This window comes from Pygocentrus nattereri, chromosome 18 (assembly GCF_015220715.1).
Source record: "Pygocentrus nattereri isolate fPygNat1 chromosome 18, fPygNat1.pri, whole genome shotgun sequence".
NCBI classification, from domain to species: Eukaryota; Metazoa; Chordata; class Actinopteri; order Characiformes; family Serrasalmidae; genus Pygocentrus; species Pygocentrus nattereri.
This window is the reverse complement of record NC_051228.1, coordinates 34828610-34848580: the sequence shown is the minus strand read 5'-3', so window position 1 is coordinate 34848580 and position 19971 is coordinate 34828610. Positions and strand designations below refer to the sequence as shown.

The window sequence follows — 19971 nt, the reverse complement described above, 5'->3', positions numbered from 1 at the left end:
TTTCACTCTCTCTCACTCTCTCTGCCAATCTCTCTCTCTCACTCTCTCTCTCTCGCACACACACACACACACACACACACACACACACACACACACACAAACACACACACACACACACACACACAGAGGAAAGACAGTTAATCAAGCGTCTGTCCATAAAGCTCGTCATAAAAATTCAAAAATCTATTACTTTCCTTAGTTTCTACAACATGTAAGGACTGGAGTAGTGATTGGACAGGGTTGGCTGAGAATTCGAAAACCTCTGTATATGAATAAAGAATTTAGCATGTTGAATGAAACACTCGCTTACTCACGAGGCTTTTTAGTAAAGTTAGTGTAGTAGCAAATAACATGTTTGAGGTGAAAGGAATAAGTCATTTTGACAGGGTTAAACACGTGAAAACATAAGTTGGACCAAAAGTCATTCGTTCTCTCGCGCTGAAAAAATAGGTGAGTCAAAGTTTCATCAGATCTTCATGTTTACAGCTTTGAAGAAGTGGTTCCACACACATGACATGTGTTCATGTTTTGTGTAAAGAAAACTTGTGCAGTTATTTGCTTTTACTGAATTGTTATTTTTCCAGTTTTATTTTACATTTATAAGGAGCAGACAGTGGGTTCTCCAGTACTCCATACAGGAGACTACAGGAGATTCAGATTATAGAAGGGCTGGAAGACACATCACAGTCTTTAAAGAATCACAAAGAAAAGCATTTTATGCATATTTGCAGTGTAATTGTAGTTCTTTCTACAGTAACATTTCCATCTAAACATACATTTTACACTTCCAGTAAAGTAAACGTAGCTTTTAAATTGTATACCTAAAGATGTAGCATCCTCCACGTACTTAACTATAGTTATTTGTAAAGATAGATATGATTTGTTTTCAGTCACTGACTCATTCAGGCATTTTGAGTTGTGTGATGGTTTAGTGTTTGCTGTAGTGAGCAGCTACGGCTGCTGTTGTTCCTGCATGGGACTGGTCGATGGCTCCCCAGTGTTGAGTACACGGCAGTCTGCAGTTGACCGTTTGGCTCAGGCTCAGGTAAGAGAGGCCTTCCTACTGGAGACTGTGGGCATGTCTTTTTTCTTCCTAGAAGGACACACTGCGTCAATATTCAATCATCTCAATGGGCTGGGACTACTGATGTGGAATTATACACTTTATATCCAAAAGTATCCAGGCACATCATTTAATTCGTGAATTCAGCTACTATAAGGTGCACCCATTGCTGATACAGCGAGTGGAACTGCCCACACACAACTTATACAAATCTCAATTCCAAAAAAGTTGTGACAGTATGTGAAATGAAAACAATGCAAAGAAAATATGTTTAATGTTTTGCCTTTAAACTTTGTATTTTTTTATAAAATGCATGCACAAATGCAAATTAAGACTGTACCATGCACAACAGAAGCAATATTTCAACATCCAGAACATCAGCAACTTCTCTGTGCCTGGGCTCAATGTAAACAGGCATTGGGGTAATAAGGAATGTTGTTTTCTCTGGGCCAAAAAAGAAAAGGACCATCCAGATTGTTACCAGTGTAAAGTTTAAAAGCCCAGGACTGTAATGGTGTTGGGGTATGTTATGCCCATGGCATGGCTGACTTGCAACTTTAATGCTGAAAGATAAATATACTTTTTGGGACATAAGCTGCCTCCTTGACAAAGTATTTTTTTGGAACATATGCTTATTTCAGCGTGACAATACCAAACAATGTTCTGAACATGTTAAAACAGCATGGCTGCATATTTAGACAGTGCACATACTAGCGATGGGAATTTTGGAATAAATACACCCTTAATCAATAATCAAATAAATTAGGCATGTAATGAATAATCAGATAGGTTAATCATTAGCTAAAGGGGAATATTAATTTATCACTAATTGGTAATGCAGGGAAAAGCATTAGGGCATAGTCTGCCATAGTTTGTGTGCATTCCAACTCCCTGAACCTACATGCAGGTGTCTTAAGTGAACTTTGTGAACTTGTATGATATCATATAAGAATGCCCTTGTAGGATGGGGTGGAGTGGTACAAACTGGATGCGACCAGCTTTTTAAAAAGGAGCGCTGTATACATTTGGAAATAAGATATGAAAGGTATCATCACTTTGAATCTAATGGAAACCACAGTTTATTATTTCACATACTGTCCCAATGTTCTTTTTAAATTGAGGTTTATAATCTCCATGGGAAAGCATTACCAATTGGAAGGGTCATGCTTGAGCAGCCTAATGAGGCTAAAGTCATCATGACTAAGACCAAGTGTTGACTAGAGTGGTATAAAGCCTGCCAGCATTGGCTGGTAGAGCCGTGGAACTGGGTTCTTTGGAAATATGGAGCACCATCTGACACCATTGATGAGTTGGATTGGCATTTGACCGCAGTCAAATCCTCACAGCAATGTTCCAACATCTAGTGTAAAGCTTTCCCAGAAGAATTGAGGCTGTTGTTGCATCAAAGGGTGGATAAACTCCCTATTAATACGCTTTTAATAATAAATACTTCCAATTAATCATTTCAGAATAATTTTTGGATGAGCAGGTGTCTACAAACTTTTGGACACAATGTGTATCTCGTGTGTTCTTTACGGTGGTAAAAAGACAATACAGGATTAGAAAGGTGTAAATAAATAGGGTACTCCTAGTGAAGCATCACTAGTGAAACTTACTGAGGCGGTGACAGTGCACTGCTACGAAGAAGACAATGCCAGTGAACACAGCACTGCTGATGCCTGTCCCTATTATAACCTCATCTGGAAAAAAAATAAATTACTATAAATACAATGACTGTGTGGGATTAACAGTACTGTGTAAACAAAGTAACAAAAATGTGATGAAATTGGAAATTCATACTTATGTGCTGCTTGTTTTTCCCATAGCACTCAGTGGGGGAGATGTTAACAGTGATCGGCTGGTTGAGGGACGAGTGATTCACCCAGCAGTGGTACATCACCTGTTCAGGTGTGGGTGGCAGGTGAAGGAAGGATGTGAGGCTGTAAGATCCGTCTGTGTTGTTGCTGGAGCTCCACCGAGCGTCAGAAGAGTTCAGATGCTCTCGGTTTATGAGTGAAGAGTTCGGGGAGGTGATACTTTCTCCATCTCTGATCCAGACCTGCTCCAGAGCAGCAGGATAAAACCCCTCAGAACTGCAAAGCATTGTGGGAGCTCCATCTGACCCCGTCACACATGAGGTAGACACAGCCGGACGAGCTGAAAAAATCAGTAATTAAGACGTAAATAAAGCCGTTCAGAGTGGTTTGATGTGAAATACTCAGTTCGAAAGAAACTGACCAGGTCAAATTTGTTCACAAGGAACCAGATGTGCAAAGTATTTAAAAGCTACGTCAAGAAAGTTACTATAGTAAAAGGTTAACTGTACGTTGGCTGATGCATGAGAACAGGTATTAAGTGAATTGAAGTGAATTTTTCAAAAATAATACAAAATACAAAAATACAACTTTTCTTTAGGTCTGACCCCATTTTTTTAACCGTACTTACTTGTGTTGGCCACTTTCGATGAATTCGGTAAATAATAAAAGCTGTGTTTGTTTTGTAGACACTGCGAGTCCTGGTTTCAGTCAACACCACTTTACAGAAATGTGAGTCAGGAAGTTTCTTTAGAATGAGCAGTTTCACCATCATATCACTCTGAAATTGTTTCGGTGATTGAACTGCACAGAAATGTTAACTGGAATTTCCCTTTAAACGAGTGCAAAAGCTGGTTTCATTCATTGCTCGTAATATTAACAATATTAACAGCTTCTGTTTCTGTCATGTTGGTAGTTTATCAGCACATTTTCTTTCCATAAAAACATTTTTCCCTGAAAAATAATGGATTGTCATTTCGTGAACAGACTGATTCTGCACTCTGCAGGTTTTTGATCGTTTCAATAACAGCTGTATTTAGTTTTTCCTCATAGCTTCACTAACTTTTCTATTTTATATCTATAGAGAAGGGGCTTAATGATATAGGTGGGTGATATGACAAATACATAACATTGCAATTTTAAAGTTGTTTTGGTGGACTAACAATATGTTTCATCAAATGAAGGGGTTCATTACAGACCACTGTCAGGAATGTTCCTCAATTCATGGTACACATTGCCAGGAGTGAGCTTTAAACATGCAACAAATGGCAGTGCTGTATTATGATTAATACAACTGTTCCAGAAATAAAATGTGTTTTTATATGTCAACTGTTATTCTTTTCCAAAACCTGCTAAATCCAAAATTACTTTATCAATCAATTACTAAAAATAATGGGCCAACATTGAGTTGTTGTTGATTGCAAGTGGGTGTAAATCTATATAACTCTTTTTATGCGGCATGCAGTTTATGATACATGCAGTACTTAGAAAGGAATACACACAGTTGATGTAATTCATCACCATCATCTTACTGCCCACCCCTAGTTCATGATGAAAGAAACTGGCATTTTCTTCACAATCATTTCAAACTATTGTACTGATTCCAAAGACAGATGACAAAGGCAGAAGCTTGATGGTCAGCAATTGTCGTTCACTTTTGTGTGAAGATATATGCGACCTATCGTCACTGTCCAAAAAAAAAACTTTTCAGGAGAATGCAAAGATGTACTTTCATTGTAAGTTTAGGTAAAGAGATTTTATTTAAAACTTTTCTAGTATTTCAATTAAAACCTTTTTCAACCAATGGAAAACAGACTGGTGCGCTCAAACGATGTATGAAAATGAAAATTGAAAACAATGGAGATACTTGTGTTTTCCATTAGACAGCAGTGCTATATTAACCTTAAGTTGTGCCAAAATAAGATATCATTCTTTTAACTTAGAAACGAATACCAGTTTTCAATCTGTGATCTAATCTCATTGGTGTAGTAAATCTGTATGACATGCGTTTAATAGTATAAAACTCTTGTGGTCACTGTATAACAAGGTAACAGACACTGCAACACATTTCTCTGTTTAAAAAGTATCTTCCTGTGAGTAAATTAAAAACTCTTACCGATCACACGAACGAATGCTGTCTGAATTCCCAGTTGCTGAACAGGAGGGGGTACTTGTCTCTCCACCACACACGTATAGACACCCGAATCATTTATCTGAAGATTCAACAGCTCAAATGACATTTCCTTTGTTTCTGGAGTCCAAATAAATCTGATGTTGTCTTCACACGGTCGCTTTGTCCAGGATTTATGCTGATATATATACGAGCACAGTGAACGTTCTCTGCTCAAAGCTGCTGTAAAAAAAACCTTTTCGCTTGTTTTGTTATAATCACAGTTAACTGTAGTGCTCTTTCCCCGAAGAACCGTCGTGTTCACTGCAGCGCTTTCTGTCTTCACAGCTGAAAAACAAAGTCAATTCAGAAAAAGAGACATATTAGTTCTCCCTTCACAGGCCACATAAAACCTTTACAAAATGCAACAGTCATATTTTAGATACTCTGCTGTTTACTGATGGATTCTGGTCTTTTTACTTACAAATGCTTCAGCACTAGTACAGTTGTATGCAGAGGTTTGGACACCCCTGGTCATATAACATGGTTTGTTGATTTTCCAAATTCAAATAAGGAAACGAATCTTCTGCAGAGAACAGGCTTCTGCACATCTTAACACACAATTACTTTACATAATTACAACTTCTACACAGGAACGCTCCTGTAGTGCAGTGTTAAAGTTACACTGTAAAATAAGTGGACAGTTCTTGTGTAATACTGGTACTGTGTAATAATGCAGTGGTAATATAGACATTGCATGGATGGATGGATGGATGGATGGATGGATGGATGGATAAGGGGATATACATACTGAATAGTTTAAAGCTGAAACTGGTTATAGTGTCACAGCACTAGCAACATAAATGTACAGTTAAGTATGTCATTTGGCAGACATTCTTATCTAGAGCGCCTTACAATTTGATCATTTTTACCCAGGAAGGTGAAGGTGGTGTTAGGAGTCTTGCCCAAGAACTCTTATTGGTATGGTTTACCCAGGTGGGGATTGAACCCCAGTCTACAGTGTAGAAGGCAGAAGTGTTAACCACTAAACTAACCAACCACGACTAAATAAATGAAAGCTAAATCTTAGGAAAGCTGTCAGATACCGTGTCAGTGATGTCTTAATGTAGATAATTACACACTTCCTTTTAATGCTGGAAAAAACCTGCTGTTCCAGTCTGATTACAATGTTATGTTATGACATTTCTGTTACTACCGTTTGCATTGAGAGAGAACAGGCTGTTACAACTATCAAGATACACATGTGTAATTACATAGAATTTATGTCTATAATCCATCTGCAACAGTGACTAAATGATTAGTAGTTACATATTTTATTCACATGTAACTACACAGTTATTAGAGTCACTTCATATAAAGTGGGACCTATTATTTTATTGTTAAAATTGTCATATGCAAGTATGTTGCACATGATTTTGCACATGACAATGTTTACATATCCATGTATATTCATATATAATGAGTATATGCATATAGCATTCATATTTAATGAATGGAGACTGAAAGAAATGTTTTTTGCTTATATTTACATTTACAGCATTTAGTTACCAATAGATTAGAGAATCAGTGAAGATACCCAGAAAAAAGGAACAGAGTTGAGCACAGAACTCTATGCCATTCAAAGCAATACAATAAAATACAATATATAAGTGCAGCTTATAATTCAATGCTTACCTGAGAGAAGACGCAGAAGCGTCCACACAGAGCAGAGCAGACAGCAACAACTTACAGATGTCTATAAATTAAACAGAATGTATAAAGAATATAGTCTGCATTATAAAACTGCTCTCATAAAACTGAAAAATAAATAATAAACAAGAACGGGAATTATCCAGAAACAAGATATACTCATTCTTTTTCCTTACACAACTAAAGATAATTTTATGATTCTATTCAAAAAAGTAATTTACAAAAATCAAAAGCAACATTAGACGTGAAGTCTAGCCACCTGGAAACATACACATAAAATCATTATATAATGATACAGGAACCACTTTCTCACCATCCCACGCTGTAGAACATGCATCTTCTCTGTGAGCATTGAGGCGATTATTCCGCCTCATACCGCCTGCAGTGAAGCGCATGAGCTGAGGCACCTCTGTGGTCACAGTTTCCTCTGCGAAACGCAAACCAGCAGTTTTTTTTAACAACTACATGTTCTAGATTCTTTAGTACCTCATTTTGTGGAGAAAGACAAAGTCTCCTTTGGGGCATTGACAGGCATAAAGAACAGTACAATTCATATTCAGTTTTTCATTTTTACAACATTTCATTTAGTGACTTCAAAAAAAGATGCAGTAATTTATATGACACTAATATGTACGTTAAGTAGTTATGAGAGAGGAGTTCAAGTGTGAGCCCATGCACGGATCCTTAGGGTTTCATGGGTTAATTAAAAACACACTGTTTCCTCCGGATTTGAAAAAGGATATCATACATTCTAAGAAGTTGAACCACAGAGCGGAGCTGTTACCAAAGCTAACCCACACTCACTGTGCAACAGCAAAGCCTTGGTGATGGAGGAAGAGTAAAACTCTCTGGCACAAGATTTCAGAACTGTCAACCAGGCTCAGATATAATCGATGCGGAAGTGGGGAGAGCAGCCTAATAGTATTGATACTTGGGTAAAATAATGAAAGAAGTAAAGGCACCTTGAGTCTTGAGTAGCCATACAAAAGTATCAGTAGGTAAACTGCTTAAGTACTGAATAAGGATTGTTCTGCTATATTCCTCTCTTGTTGAGATTCAACTCTATTTAAATCTCCCATTTTTCCCATTTACTGTCTATATAATGTGAGTAACACAATTTCAGTGCCCTGTTTGTCCTGTACATATTGTAGTATTGACAATATAGCTGACTTGACTTGACTTTTGGTCTCAAATAAAACGCTAAAGCTCCAAAGTCAAACATGTGATAAATCACAAAGCAAATGTTGTCACCAATAAAACACAATGAAATGAAATACAAAAAAACAATTACTAACTAAATACAAATGGCAAGCAAATGCACTTAAATAACATGTTGATAAATATTATACTATTTTAAAGTCACAGTGCTTCATATCATGAGTACAGCATCTACAACCCCATTTCCAAGTTGGGACACTGTGCAGAGTATAAATCAAAATAAAATGCAGTGATATGCAAATCCATGTAAACATATCAAATGTTGTCTTTTTTACTATTTTCAACTGAAATATATGATTTAAATGATTTGCCCATCATTACATTTAGTTTTTATTTACTTTTTTACTAAAACTATAACTAGAACTATTTTAACTTTAGGTTTTAAGCAGTTGAACTCCATTTACAGTTGAGCGCCCTCTGCTGTGATGCAGTCCTGTTTTTGATATAACAGGGGAAGTAGGAAGTGGCCAGGATCCTCATAAACTGGCGCTGGCAGTAATTTGTAGTGGGCTGGTGTTATGTGAGTGTAAGTCATAAAAACACAAGTTGGAAAAACTTAACTTCATAATTAAAAATCTGTAAATCAAACATTTTCATATTGTAGCCAATATAAATATTAACAGAGACATACGAATATCAGTCTGAAACCGTGCGATGTAGACAGGGAGCCAGAGATGGAGAAGTTTCTCAGAGCACTTTGTTTGGTGAGGACTTAGCACACATTTTTCTATACTTCAGTCTATTTGGCACATGTGAAAACTCCACCCATATTCAGTTCTGCAGCTGAACTGGTTTGGCAGAAACACACCGGTCTCAGTTCACTTCAGATGAACCCTGTTCAGTTCACTGCTGATAGAAACGCTCTCTGTGATCAAACGAGGGAATTCATCAGCAGAGCCGGCTCCCCTTCCCTTCTAGAGCCTTGTCGGCGCCGTACAGTCAGCGTAACAACTGTTTTCAAATCAAATCAAATCAAATCAAATGTATAAACGCTTTTTATAACTGATGTGGTCACAAAGCAGCTTCACAGAATTCCAGAAAAGACAAAGTTTTAACATGAATTTAAAAACCCCCTGGTGGGCAAACCATGGCCTCCCTCAGAACTGAGGAAGAAATCTTGGGAGGAACCAGGCTCACCAGGGGGGACCCATCCTCCTCTGGTCAGACTACCTACAAGTGATTATACTACTAAAATTAATAGCAGTAGTATTGGTAGTAGCAATAGCTAGGAGTCCATGAAAACATCAGTGTAGGGTGGGCAGCTAGTCCAAGGCAGGTGGCGGTAGCTGGGGCATGGGCAGCTGGTCTGAAGCGGGTAGCAGGAGAGCTCGGGAGTCAGTCATCCTTCAGCGTCCAGCCGGATATGTGGGCGGTTGAATACTCGGAAAAAAAGACAGGGAGAGGGAATTAGTTTGATTTCAACTCATGGATCGTAGCAGAGCGTCCTTTTGTCAAGCATCAAATTCATATTGCTAAACCAGTGACAAAAAAGCAGCTGTTAAGATTGATCATTGTTGTTGATCGAGACGATGTTAATCCTAGAGCTCAGTGTGTGGAGTGAGGTTTCACATACATTACAAAAACCTGCAAAACTAGAGAGACGTCCTGAGACCAAACACTTACTCTTTTGGGAAGCCAGTGGAGTATTTTCAGTGAAAACGTGATGTGCTGCAGCTCCAAATCACGGTCCACACATACCTTTTTTATCATCACCACAACCATGTTTTATGGTTTTCAACATACCTGTAAATGTTGCAGACCTGCCGAGACTAGAATGGCCAATCCAATCGTTGTCAGGCCATAATTCTCAGATTTTCAGTCTCAGCATTTACAAAAAAAAAAGTTGATTTTAGTTTTTCTGTGGGCCACTATGCTTTGTAGTTATGTACAGGTGGGCCTTGGCGTGGAAAACCCCAGCTATAAGTTACTCAGTATTTACCTACTTTACTTACTGATACTGGTACTTCTGCTCGAGTTATTTTTTCGGACAGCATATTTGTCATTATTTTACCCAAGTATCAATACTTTTACTTGAGGACTGATGTAGGCGACTCTACTCACCTCTGCTCACTAATATACGTGAGTAGAAGTTCAAGTGTTATGACTTGAACATACTAGAGTAAATGTGACTTCTTGCTATATATCTCTGACCAGGTCTGACTTTCAATAGCATTGACTTACAGTGGTCATTGTTCTGCGATATATCATATGAATGACACAATATAATTAGCAGAATAATGCCTCTGCTGTCCAACTCAGTCTGTTTCATTCTTTAGTTTATGAAAGGAAACATTCATTTGTCTGCACTAAAAAATGACAACATACACAGAAAGGTCCGGCGCAATGCAGTGTAGTTTCACATGTAGGCACGGACACCATAAGAACAAACATGAAGTTTCTAACCAAAGTAGAAATGACTTCAACCAGCATAAGATACACAAGGTGCAACCTGCTTTTAACACTTAACGCGCTGTTGCTGCAGGACCACCTTCATGAGAACAGGATGTGGGTGATGAAAAGATGCACTGTATATATGGCCCATACATGAAAGGTCAGATTCTCATTGTTGCAGAATTCCTTGCAGCTAAACATGGGATGTTTCGATATATATATACACACACATATATATATATATATGTAGACTTAGATGAGCTTCACCCACAAGGAGAGTGACAAAAAACCCCTGTACCACCGCCCTCTGCTTAGGTCTCACATCCAGCCCTTCACAAAGTTGGTGGCTGATGGACAAGCTTTTTGCAGGGATAGTCCAGAGAAGAGTTTGTTATATAAGAGAAAAATGTGTTTTAACTTAAAGATAATTATTGATAATCAGATTTACAGAACATACGTGTCTAATATAATCTGGAGTTCTAAAAAAGTTAGATTTAGTTGGAATAAGGCAATTATTATGTACTGAAAATGCCAAATTTGGCGGATTGTTTATGGTCTATCCTCCACTCGTGTTTAAATAGTTCCTGCAGTCACATTTGTGGAATGAGTGTATTTTTAAAGGTGATTTCCACTCATGTTCAAACCAAAAATGTAAACAGGGTAATTCAGAGTAGTTTGAAATGCTCAGTTCCAGAAAAGGAGTCAGAATTGTTCTCAGTGGTGGTGACAGGAAAACACAGAGTTTACAAATCAATACATGAAATTACCATGTGACAAAATTCCAATCACTTTAATCAATCAATTTAATAGGAATTATAGGAGATTATAGAATTTATCAGTGTCATGATTTGCTTCAGGTCGCGTTGTTGGGGTAGATGATTGAGAGGAGCCAGTGAGAAGATGCTGAGATGATTTGTGGAGGTGCTGAGATGATGTGGAACTCCACCTGAGGGAGTGAGATTAAGGACGCAGGAGAAAGTTAGACAGGATCAAATGGAACCACACATCAGAGAAAGAGAGAGAGAGAGAGAGAGAGAGAAATACAGACAAAACCTCACCTGAGAGAGTGAAGCAGCTTCAGATGCTTTAATCTCTTCAGCAGAAGAGCAGAAACAGCATTCTTCTACAACAGTGAGAGATTTAGAGAGATTAATAGAGATTTTGGGAGAATTAGATGCTTCAGGCATCTATCAACACCACTGTTTCCATCACCACCACCACTGTAAACTAGTCTGATCTTGGTAAGTTTCTCTAGACCAAAGCATTTCACATCAAATCACTCTGAATGACCTTTACATGTTTACATCTCATCATCTTTTTTATTCATTCATTTATTTATTATTTTTGGTACCATACCCCTTTAAGTTTCCCTTTATATTCTCTGTACAGGATATGTTCATTTGTTTTCATTTAAAAATTCAACAAAGCATCATTTGATTGGAGGTGTTCGGACTTTTGCCTATGATCCTATCCTGTACATTAAGTGCATAAAGCATGTGCTTGACCAGCGTTATTGTCCATACACTGACCGGCCACTTCATTAAGTACACCTCATAATATCTATGTCCATTTTATCAGCTCCACTTATCATATAGTGTATTGGTTCACTTTGTAGTTCCACAATTACAGACTGTAGCTCATCTGTTTCTCTGCATACTTTGTTAGACCCCTTTTACCCTGTTCTTCAATGGCCAGGACCCCCACAGGACCACCCCTACAGGTAGTATTTGGTAAATGAGTCATTCTTAGCATTGTTCAGTAACACTGATGTGCTGATTAACCTCTTGGACCCCCTTAATGTCTGAAAATTAAAATTCTGAGAGGTCTCTGAAAATAAACTCAGTATTTGTTGTTCATTCAGGTAGAAGAGACAGTCAAATACAAATTCAGGGAAAGATCACTGTTCATCCTGCTTCACTCACAATCAGTGAGCTGGTGTTCTTAACTAAATAAAGATGCCGCCCTGATCTGAGCTCAGGGTGGCACTGTAGCACATTGGTTCACCCAGTTGGTCTTTCATGGCCTAGCAACTGTAACTGTAACTGTCTACCTCTGAAAAGCTTCACAAAATTCCACAGCGTATGTGTTAACCTGGGAAGCGTGCCCAGTGTCCCAAGAGATGAGTGGAAAGAAAGAACTGTTGCTCATTTCTTGAGCTGAGGACAAAAGAGGAGATGTGTAAGATCTCAGTTCACGTGTGTCACGTATCCCTCCGTTCTCAAAGACTCCATTTCCCAGAACCCTTTGGGAGATGACATGACAGATGACTTTTTGTCTTTTTCTGTGTCTAGCTGCCTGATATTGTCTTTTTCTGTGTCTAGCTGCCTGATATGGTCTTTTTCTGTGTCTAGCTGCCTGATATGGTCTTTTTCTGTGTCTAGCTGCCTGATATTGTCGTCTTTTGCTTGTCAGTCTGTGTATTTTGGCCTTTTTGGATTTGACCCTCACCTGTTTACAGACTATGAGTATTGTCCTTTACTAGTAAAGCCTCGTTTCTTGTTTTTTTCCCATGGGCTGGTTCTGGATTTGAAGCCAGCAGTGTCGCTATGGTGAGTGAGTAGGTACTCAAGGTATCCAGTCAACTTGGGAGCCCCCGAATACCAGGGGGTACTTCACACTCTGAGGTGTATCTACTTGATGTCCTCTCTATTTAACACAGCTCAAATGGTGCAGCAGGTACATTCTGACAGCCCACAAGTGAGATGACAGACTGTTTAAAAACTCCAGCAGCACTGCTGTGTCAGATCTACTCGTACCAGCACAACACACACACGCCACTTCAGTGCAGTGCTGAGATTGATCCACCACCTAAATAATTCCTGCTCTGTTGGGGTCCTGACCACTGAAGAACAGGGTAACAGAGTATCAGAGAAACAGATGGACTACAGTCTGTAACTGTAGAACTACAAAGTGCAGCTATGCAGTAAGTGGAGCTGATAAAATGGACAATGAGTGTAGAAACAAAGAAGTATAAAGAGTGAAGTGGCTGGATTGTGTATGTATATGCATGATGCATCAGTGATATTATTAATATGATATGTCATAGAGCAATAACAGTCAGGCAATAGAACAATTTGAGACAAACTCAAACTTACTGAGGCTTGGATAGTTAACAGCAGCTGCCAAAAGGAAACCAGTCAACACACCAAAGCTGATTCCTGCCATTATAAAAATAACACCTAAAAAAGATGAGGATCACTGAGGATCAATAGCAGCAGAATAAAGGGATTCCAACATTATTGCTTGGTCAAAACTATTTACATTGCATTAATATTCTGGTTCATTAATGAAAAAGTAAAACATAATAGTGAGTTGGAAATTCATACTTATGTGCTGCTTGTTTTTCCCATAGCACTCAGTGGAGGAGATGTTAACAGTGATCGGCTGGTTGAGGGACGAGTGATTCACCCAGCAGTGGTACATCACCTGTTCAGGTGTGGGTGGCAGGTGAAGGAAGGATGTGAGGCTATAAGATCCATCTGTGTTGTTGCTGGAGCTCCACCGAGCGTCAGAAGAGTTCAGATGCTCTCGGTTTATGAGTGAAGAGTTCGGGGAGGTGATACTTTCTCCATCTCTGATCCAGACCTGCTCCAGAGCAGCAGGATAAAACCCCTCAGAGCTGCAAAGCATTGTGGGAGCTCCATCTGACCCCGTCACACATGAAGTAGACACAGCCGGACGAGCTGGAGAGAGACATGAGGGTGTTAGGAAACGATTAGCAGTTTATCAAAATGTCAGTGTGGTCTGACACTATATTAGTCCCCAAAGGGATGTTAGAGTGTTCTGAATGTGTACAGACAACCCCCTCTCCAAAAACGTTGGGCATTGGGCAAAATATAAAAAACTGAATGCAATGAGGTGCAAATAGTTTAAACCCTATATTTAATTAGAAATATTCCAATATCACAATATGCCAAATGATGAAACTGAGAACTTTATTATTTTTATAAATATATGTGCCCGTTTTGTATTTGATGCCAGCAACACATTTAAAAAAAGTTGGAATGTTGGAAAAAGTTTACCAGCAATAAATGACTGGTAAAGTTGTGTAAGGCTAAAAAGCACCTAGGGGTTAATTAGTAACACGTCATTGTTTTTATTCACATTTTGCTCAGTGTCTCAACTTATACAAACATAGAATACAGTATAGCAAAAATAATCAAATAGAAAAAAGCATCAAATACTGTACAAATACTGTTCTCTCTCTCTCTCTCTCTCTCTCTCTCTCTCTCTCTCTCTCTCTCTCTCTCTCTCTCTCATATATATATATATATATATATATATATATATATAGTCCAAATAAATCTGATGTCTTTACACGGTCGCTCTATCCAGGATTTATGCCGATATATATACAAGCACAGTAAATGTTCTCTGTTTAAAGCTACTGTAAAAAAATCCTTGCTTTGTTATAATCACAGTTAACTGTAGTGTTTTTTCCCCGAAGAACAGTCTGAGAAAAAAAACATCAAATACTGTACAAATACTGTACTCTCTCTCTCTCTCTCTCTCTCTCTCTCTCTCTATCTTTCTCTCTCTCTACATACATACATACATACATATATATATATATATATATATATGTATATATATATATATATATATATATATATATATATATATATATATATTTATCACACGAATACTGTTTATCTGCAACTGGAAGGTTACCGGTTCGATCCCCAGAGCCGACAGTATGTGATTGAGGTGCCCCTGAGCAAGGCACCTAACCCGCAACTGCTCCCTGGGCGCTGTGGATAGGGCTGCCCACGGCTCCGGGCAAGTGTGCTCACTGGCCCCTAGTGTGTGTGTGCTCACTAGAGTGTATGTGGTGTTTCACTTCACAAATGGTTTAAATGCGGAGGTGAAATTCCCCCCTGCTGTGGGACTAATAAGGGTCAAAAAACGAATTATAAAATGTGCTTTTATTTTCTATGTTTATCTTAGCAAATTAATTGTGCACAAACATTTGCAGACAAATGCTGTATTTAATCATGTTTAATCCTCTGAAGAGGATTATTTTGATTTGTATAATTTGATTGGGGATGTTTAAAGTATCACATACGACTGTGCTCTAGAAAATTAAAGATATATATATATATAATTATCTTTAAAAAAAGATATAATATATTATCATATCATTATTTTTACTGTATGCTCATCTCTTTGGGTAAAAAAAAATCAAACAATAAAACACATAAATTCTAATAGTGTGGGACAATGTGTTATAATTTCAAATCTATAAAGCACAAATGCCAAAGAATAACAAAAGACAGTTGTACGAAATGTGAAATCTCACAGAGGGTTTCCTGATCAACCCAACACAAAACTGTCTTTCTAGTATGATTTGCTGCTTGCAAATGATCAATATAAAAGACCAGATTCAATAAATATAGAACAGCCTAATGTTACATAATATCAGTGTTATTCAGGCAATCATGCACGGCTTACGACGATCACAACACATTTCTCTGTTTAAAAAGTATCTTCCTGTGAGTAAATTAAAAACTCTTACCGATCACACGAACGAATGCTGTCTGAATTCCCAGTTGCTGAACAGGAGGGGGTATTTGTCTCTCCACCACACACGTATAGACACCCGAATCATTTATCTGAAGATTCAACAGCTCAAATGACATTTCCTTTGTTTCTGGAGTCCAAATAAATCTGATGTTGTCTTCACACGGTCGCTTTGTCCAGGATTTATGCTGATATATATACGAGCACAGTGAACGTTCTCTGCTCAAAGCTGCTGTAAAAAAATCCTTTTCGCTTGTTTTGTTATGATCACAGTTAACTGTAGTGCTCTTTCCCCGAAGAACCGTCACTACAGCGCTTTCTGTCTTCACAGCTGAAAAAAGCAGTTCAGAAAAATTCATTTTACAATCCATATTAAGTTTACAGAAAAAAATTATTATATTTAATGTTTTTTTTTTTTTACCATAAATGAATAAAAGTAGTAAAAATCATGCTTTTTGAGTTATGAACACATTAATGTCTGTACTATAATCATTAAATTGTGGCTTCAAGTACTTCAGTGAATCCAGTGAAAAGTAAAAAGTTTCTAAAATGATTTTTATTATTATTAGTTTTATTTAATGAACAGGGCATCTTATGACTGTTTAACCTACCTGAGAGAAAAGACAGAAGCATCCACACTGAGCAGAGCCCACAGAAATGCTTTGCGAAGGGCTATAAAATCAAAAGCATCATGAGTTTGTATCTCTCTTTTATATTCAGAGTAATATGATTTCACAAAAATGAAAACAGATTTTATAGCCTAACGTGCCAATAGGAGTAAGTCTTTTAGCCACTGATGGACTGATATGGCACCATGCAAGAAACCAATTACATAAAACAGCAACATTAGTAACCACTTGTAAAAAAAACATTTTATACACATCACGTTAACGAATATAATCATGCAAGAACTCACCATCCCACACTGCGGAACATACATCCTCTCTGTTAGCATCATGGTAATGATTATTATAAAATGTAGCACCACCTCCAGCTCTGAAACATCTCTGTGGTCACAGTTTCCTTTGTGAAACACCAGCAGCTTTTTTACACCTACAAAAAAGGCATTTTGTATTGTTCATAGTGCCTATATGTATTCATAAGAAAGATACCTTCAGCAAAAACACATCTGCTCTAGGTTTGAATCGTGATCTCACACAATCTGTGAACCACAGAACAGAACTCTAAAACTGTGGCATCTTATTTTGGCTTTAGATTACAGTTGGTTATCTGTGAAAACTGTGGATGTAGTGAAGTGGAGAACTGTGTCCTAAAGGAGAATTCACTCCATGAGTCTGAAGGTCTGAAAAGGCAAACTGAAAAGTTTGAGTATACTAAAAAAATACAATGGAAAGACAACACAGAGGTGTTAAGTAAAACAAGAAGAAAGACCCACCCAATATGCACACTGATGGAAGGAGGGGCCAATAAAGTCTTGTCTCCTGTGCTGATCTCAGCAGCTGCTCGCAACAGATGAAACTACATTTTCATACATTGATTCAATTAAAATATCCAACCTGAATACAAGAAGTCATCAATAAACTTTACTACTCCAAATGGTTCAGTAGTGAATCATATTTAAAGAAAATTTTTTAATGATGCCTTCATAGATGTGCACGTCACCCATGACACGTGCACTAATGCAGCCCTGTACCATCATGAATCCTGGCTTTTGAACTGCGCACTGACAACAAGCTGAATGGTCTTTAGCCCGGGGGACACAGTGTACATGATTTCCAAAAATTTCAAATGTTGATTCGTTGTCCGTTTTAAATAAGCTCAGGCCCAGAGAAGGTGGCAGCATTTCTGGATCCTGTTTATATATGGTTTCTTCTTTGCGTTTAAGAGTTTTAATTAGCATTTGTGGATGCAGCCCAAACTGTTTTCATAGACAGTGTGTTTCAGAAGTGTTTCTGAGCCCTTGCAGAGATTTCCACTACAGAATCATATCTGTTAATCTGTTTTTAATGCAGTGCCATCAGAGGACCCGAAGATTAGGCCAGCAAACACTACTTTTTGGCCTTGTCCCTTACATACAGAGATTTCTCCAGATTCTCTGAATCTTTTAATGATATTATGTACTGTTTGTGTAATGCGTATTGCTTGTGTGATGTTTATGTGTAGATATACAACCCATTCCATGAAGCTCTCTATGCTGTTCTTGAGCTGATCTGAAGGCCATGTGAAGTTTGGAGGTCTGTAGCGATTGACTCTACAGAAAGTTGGTGACCTCTGCGCACTCTGCCCCTCAGCATCCGCTGACCCCGCTCTGTCATTTTATGTGGCCAACCACTTGTGGCTGAGTTGCTGTCGTTTCGCAACTGGACACAACCGGCCACACAGGTGGCTATGTACTTGGCCTGTGGCCACGGAAGTGATTGGAACACCTGAATTCAATGATTTGGATGGGTGAGTGAATATAGTGTGTATATATATATATATATATATATATATATATATAAAATATAAAAACTATATTATTGATAATTATTTGAATCTTTTTTTTAATTAAATTTTTTAAAGCATCTTTTATGTGATTTCTTTATTTCTTGTGGTCAGTTTGAGGTCAAAGTAATAATAAATTAAGTAAATTACCTATTTCCTCTATAACTTGCTGCTGTCTACAGAGGCTGGATTTCTTAACATCCTGATTCTCTTAGATTTAACAACAGCTTTCAACACCGTTAACCACAAAATTCTTACATCTAGACTGTCATCTGTTGGCATTACTGGCCTTGCCCTTCAGTGGTCACAGCCATGCCTTGCTGATAGACATCAATACATTTCTGTGGGCTCCCACAAATCTTGTATTGCTCCTGTTGATCGTGGTGTACCCCAAGGATCTGTCCTTGGCCCTCTCCTCTTTATCATTTACATCTCCCTACTAGGTCAGATCATTCGCAACCATGGTTTCAACTTTCACTGCTATGCTGATGATATTCAAATTTACGTCAGCACTACCTCCCTCTCTGTCTTCACCCAGGCTTTCAGTTCTTGTGTCAGAAATTTGAACAATTGGTTGCAAACTAACTATCTGAAACTTAACGCTGATAAAACCGAGGTTCTGTTAGTTGAATCTAAAACCTCACTTTCCCAGGCATTGAATTTTTCAGTCAACATTGATGGTGTCGATATTAAGCCAGCCCAATTTGTTAAGAGCCTTGGCTGTCTTTTTGGTTCATCTCTTACTTTCGAGTCTCACATTAAGCTCATAACTAAAACTGCATTTTACCATCTGTGTAACATTGCACGCTTACGCCCTATGCTGAGCGACATTGATGCTAAAATGTTGATCAGTGCCTTCATCTTCTCTCACATCGATCACTGTAACTCACTTTTCTATGGCCTTCCAGTTAAACTAATCAATCGTCTTCAGCACATCCAAAACTCAGCATCCAGGGTGCTTACCTCCACCAAGTGCACAGCTCATATCACTAATATTCTTCGACAGTTACATTGGCTTCCTATTAGTTCTAGGATCAAGTACAAAATCCTTCTTCTTACCTTCAAGGCTTTCCGTGGGCTGGCTCCGACATTCCTTTCTGATCTCATTTTTCTTTATGTTGTCCCTCTCGTGCCCTCTGATCTTCTAATGCTGGACTCCTCACAGTTCCCTCAACTAGACTTTCTACTATGGGTGGCAGACCTTTCAGTGCGGCTGCCACCAAACTCTGGAATTCTCTACCTTCCGCTCTTCGTAATTGCTCTTCTCTGTCTTCCTTCAAATCCCTGTTAAAAACCTTCCTTTTTTCCTCTCTGTAGTATAATTTTTTTTTTTGATGATGATGATGTAAAGCATCCTTGGGTTTGTGAAAGGCGCTATATAAATTTAACTTATTATTACTATTATTATTATTATAACATATACAAGCCCATTCTGTATTTTTTAAATGCAGCAATCTATTGATCTCTTGGTTCGGTTCATTCGGTTCATATACATTTTTTTTTACCTGTCCAGGGTATATCCTGCCTTCCACCCAATGATGCTCCCCCATCAGCATATCAACCACCCCTAGTAACTGGATTTACAGCTGCAACACATTGTGTATGCTTGAAATGTCAACCTATTTATTTGTAAAATGATTTTGGGAAGTAAGAACTTGCAGTAGCTAAGCGTCTTTTTCTTTGCAAGCCGATGCACTTGC

The 19971-nt window shown here is 38.1% G+C and overlaps 2 protein-coding genes across 2 annotated transcripts; both read right to left on the bottom strand.

Moving 5' to 3' along the window:
- Positions 1-560: 560 nt before the first annotated feature.
- On the bottom strand, positions 561-8155 carry LOC108423794 (H-2 class II histocompatibility antigen, A-Q beta chain-like). The gene is made up of 6 exons (XM_017691372.2): positions 7011-8155; positions 6683-6743; positions 4994-5335; positions 2864-3220; positions 2680-2763; positions 561-1093 (listed from the first exon to the last, which is right to left on the bottom strand). Exons 1-6 carry the CDS (start codon positions 7047-7049, stop codon positions 903-905), a joined length of 1074 nt encoding a protein of 357 aa, XP_017546861.1. The 5' UTR covers positions 7050-8155; the 3' UTR covers positions 561-902.
- Positions 8156-11080: 2925 nt separating this feature from the next.
- On the bottom strand, positions 11081-16774 carry LOC108423795 (tapasin-related protein-like). The gene is made up of 7 exons (XM_017691373.1): positions 16743-16774; positions 16438-16498; positions 15822-16157; positions 13633-13989; positions 13402-13485; positions 11365-11429; positions 11081-11252 (listed from the first exon to the last, which is right to left on the bottom strand). Exons 1-7 carry the CDS (start codon positions 16764-16766, stop codon positions 11160-11162), a joined length of 1020 nt encoding a protein of 339 aa, XP_017546862.1. The 5' UTR covers positions 16767-16774; the 3' UTR covers positions 11081-11159.
- Between the last annotated feature and the right edge of the window lie 3197 nt (positions 16775-19971).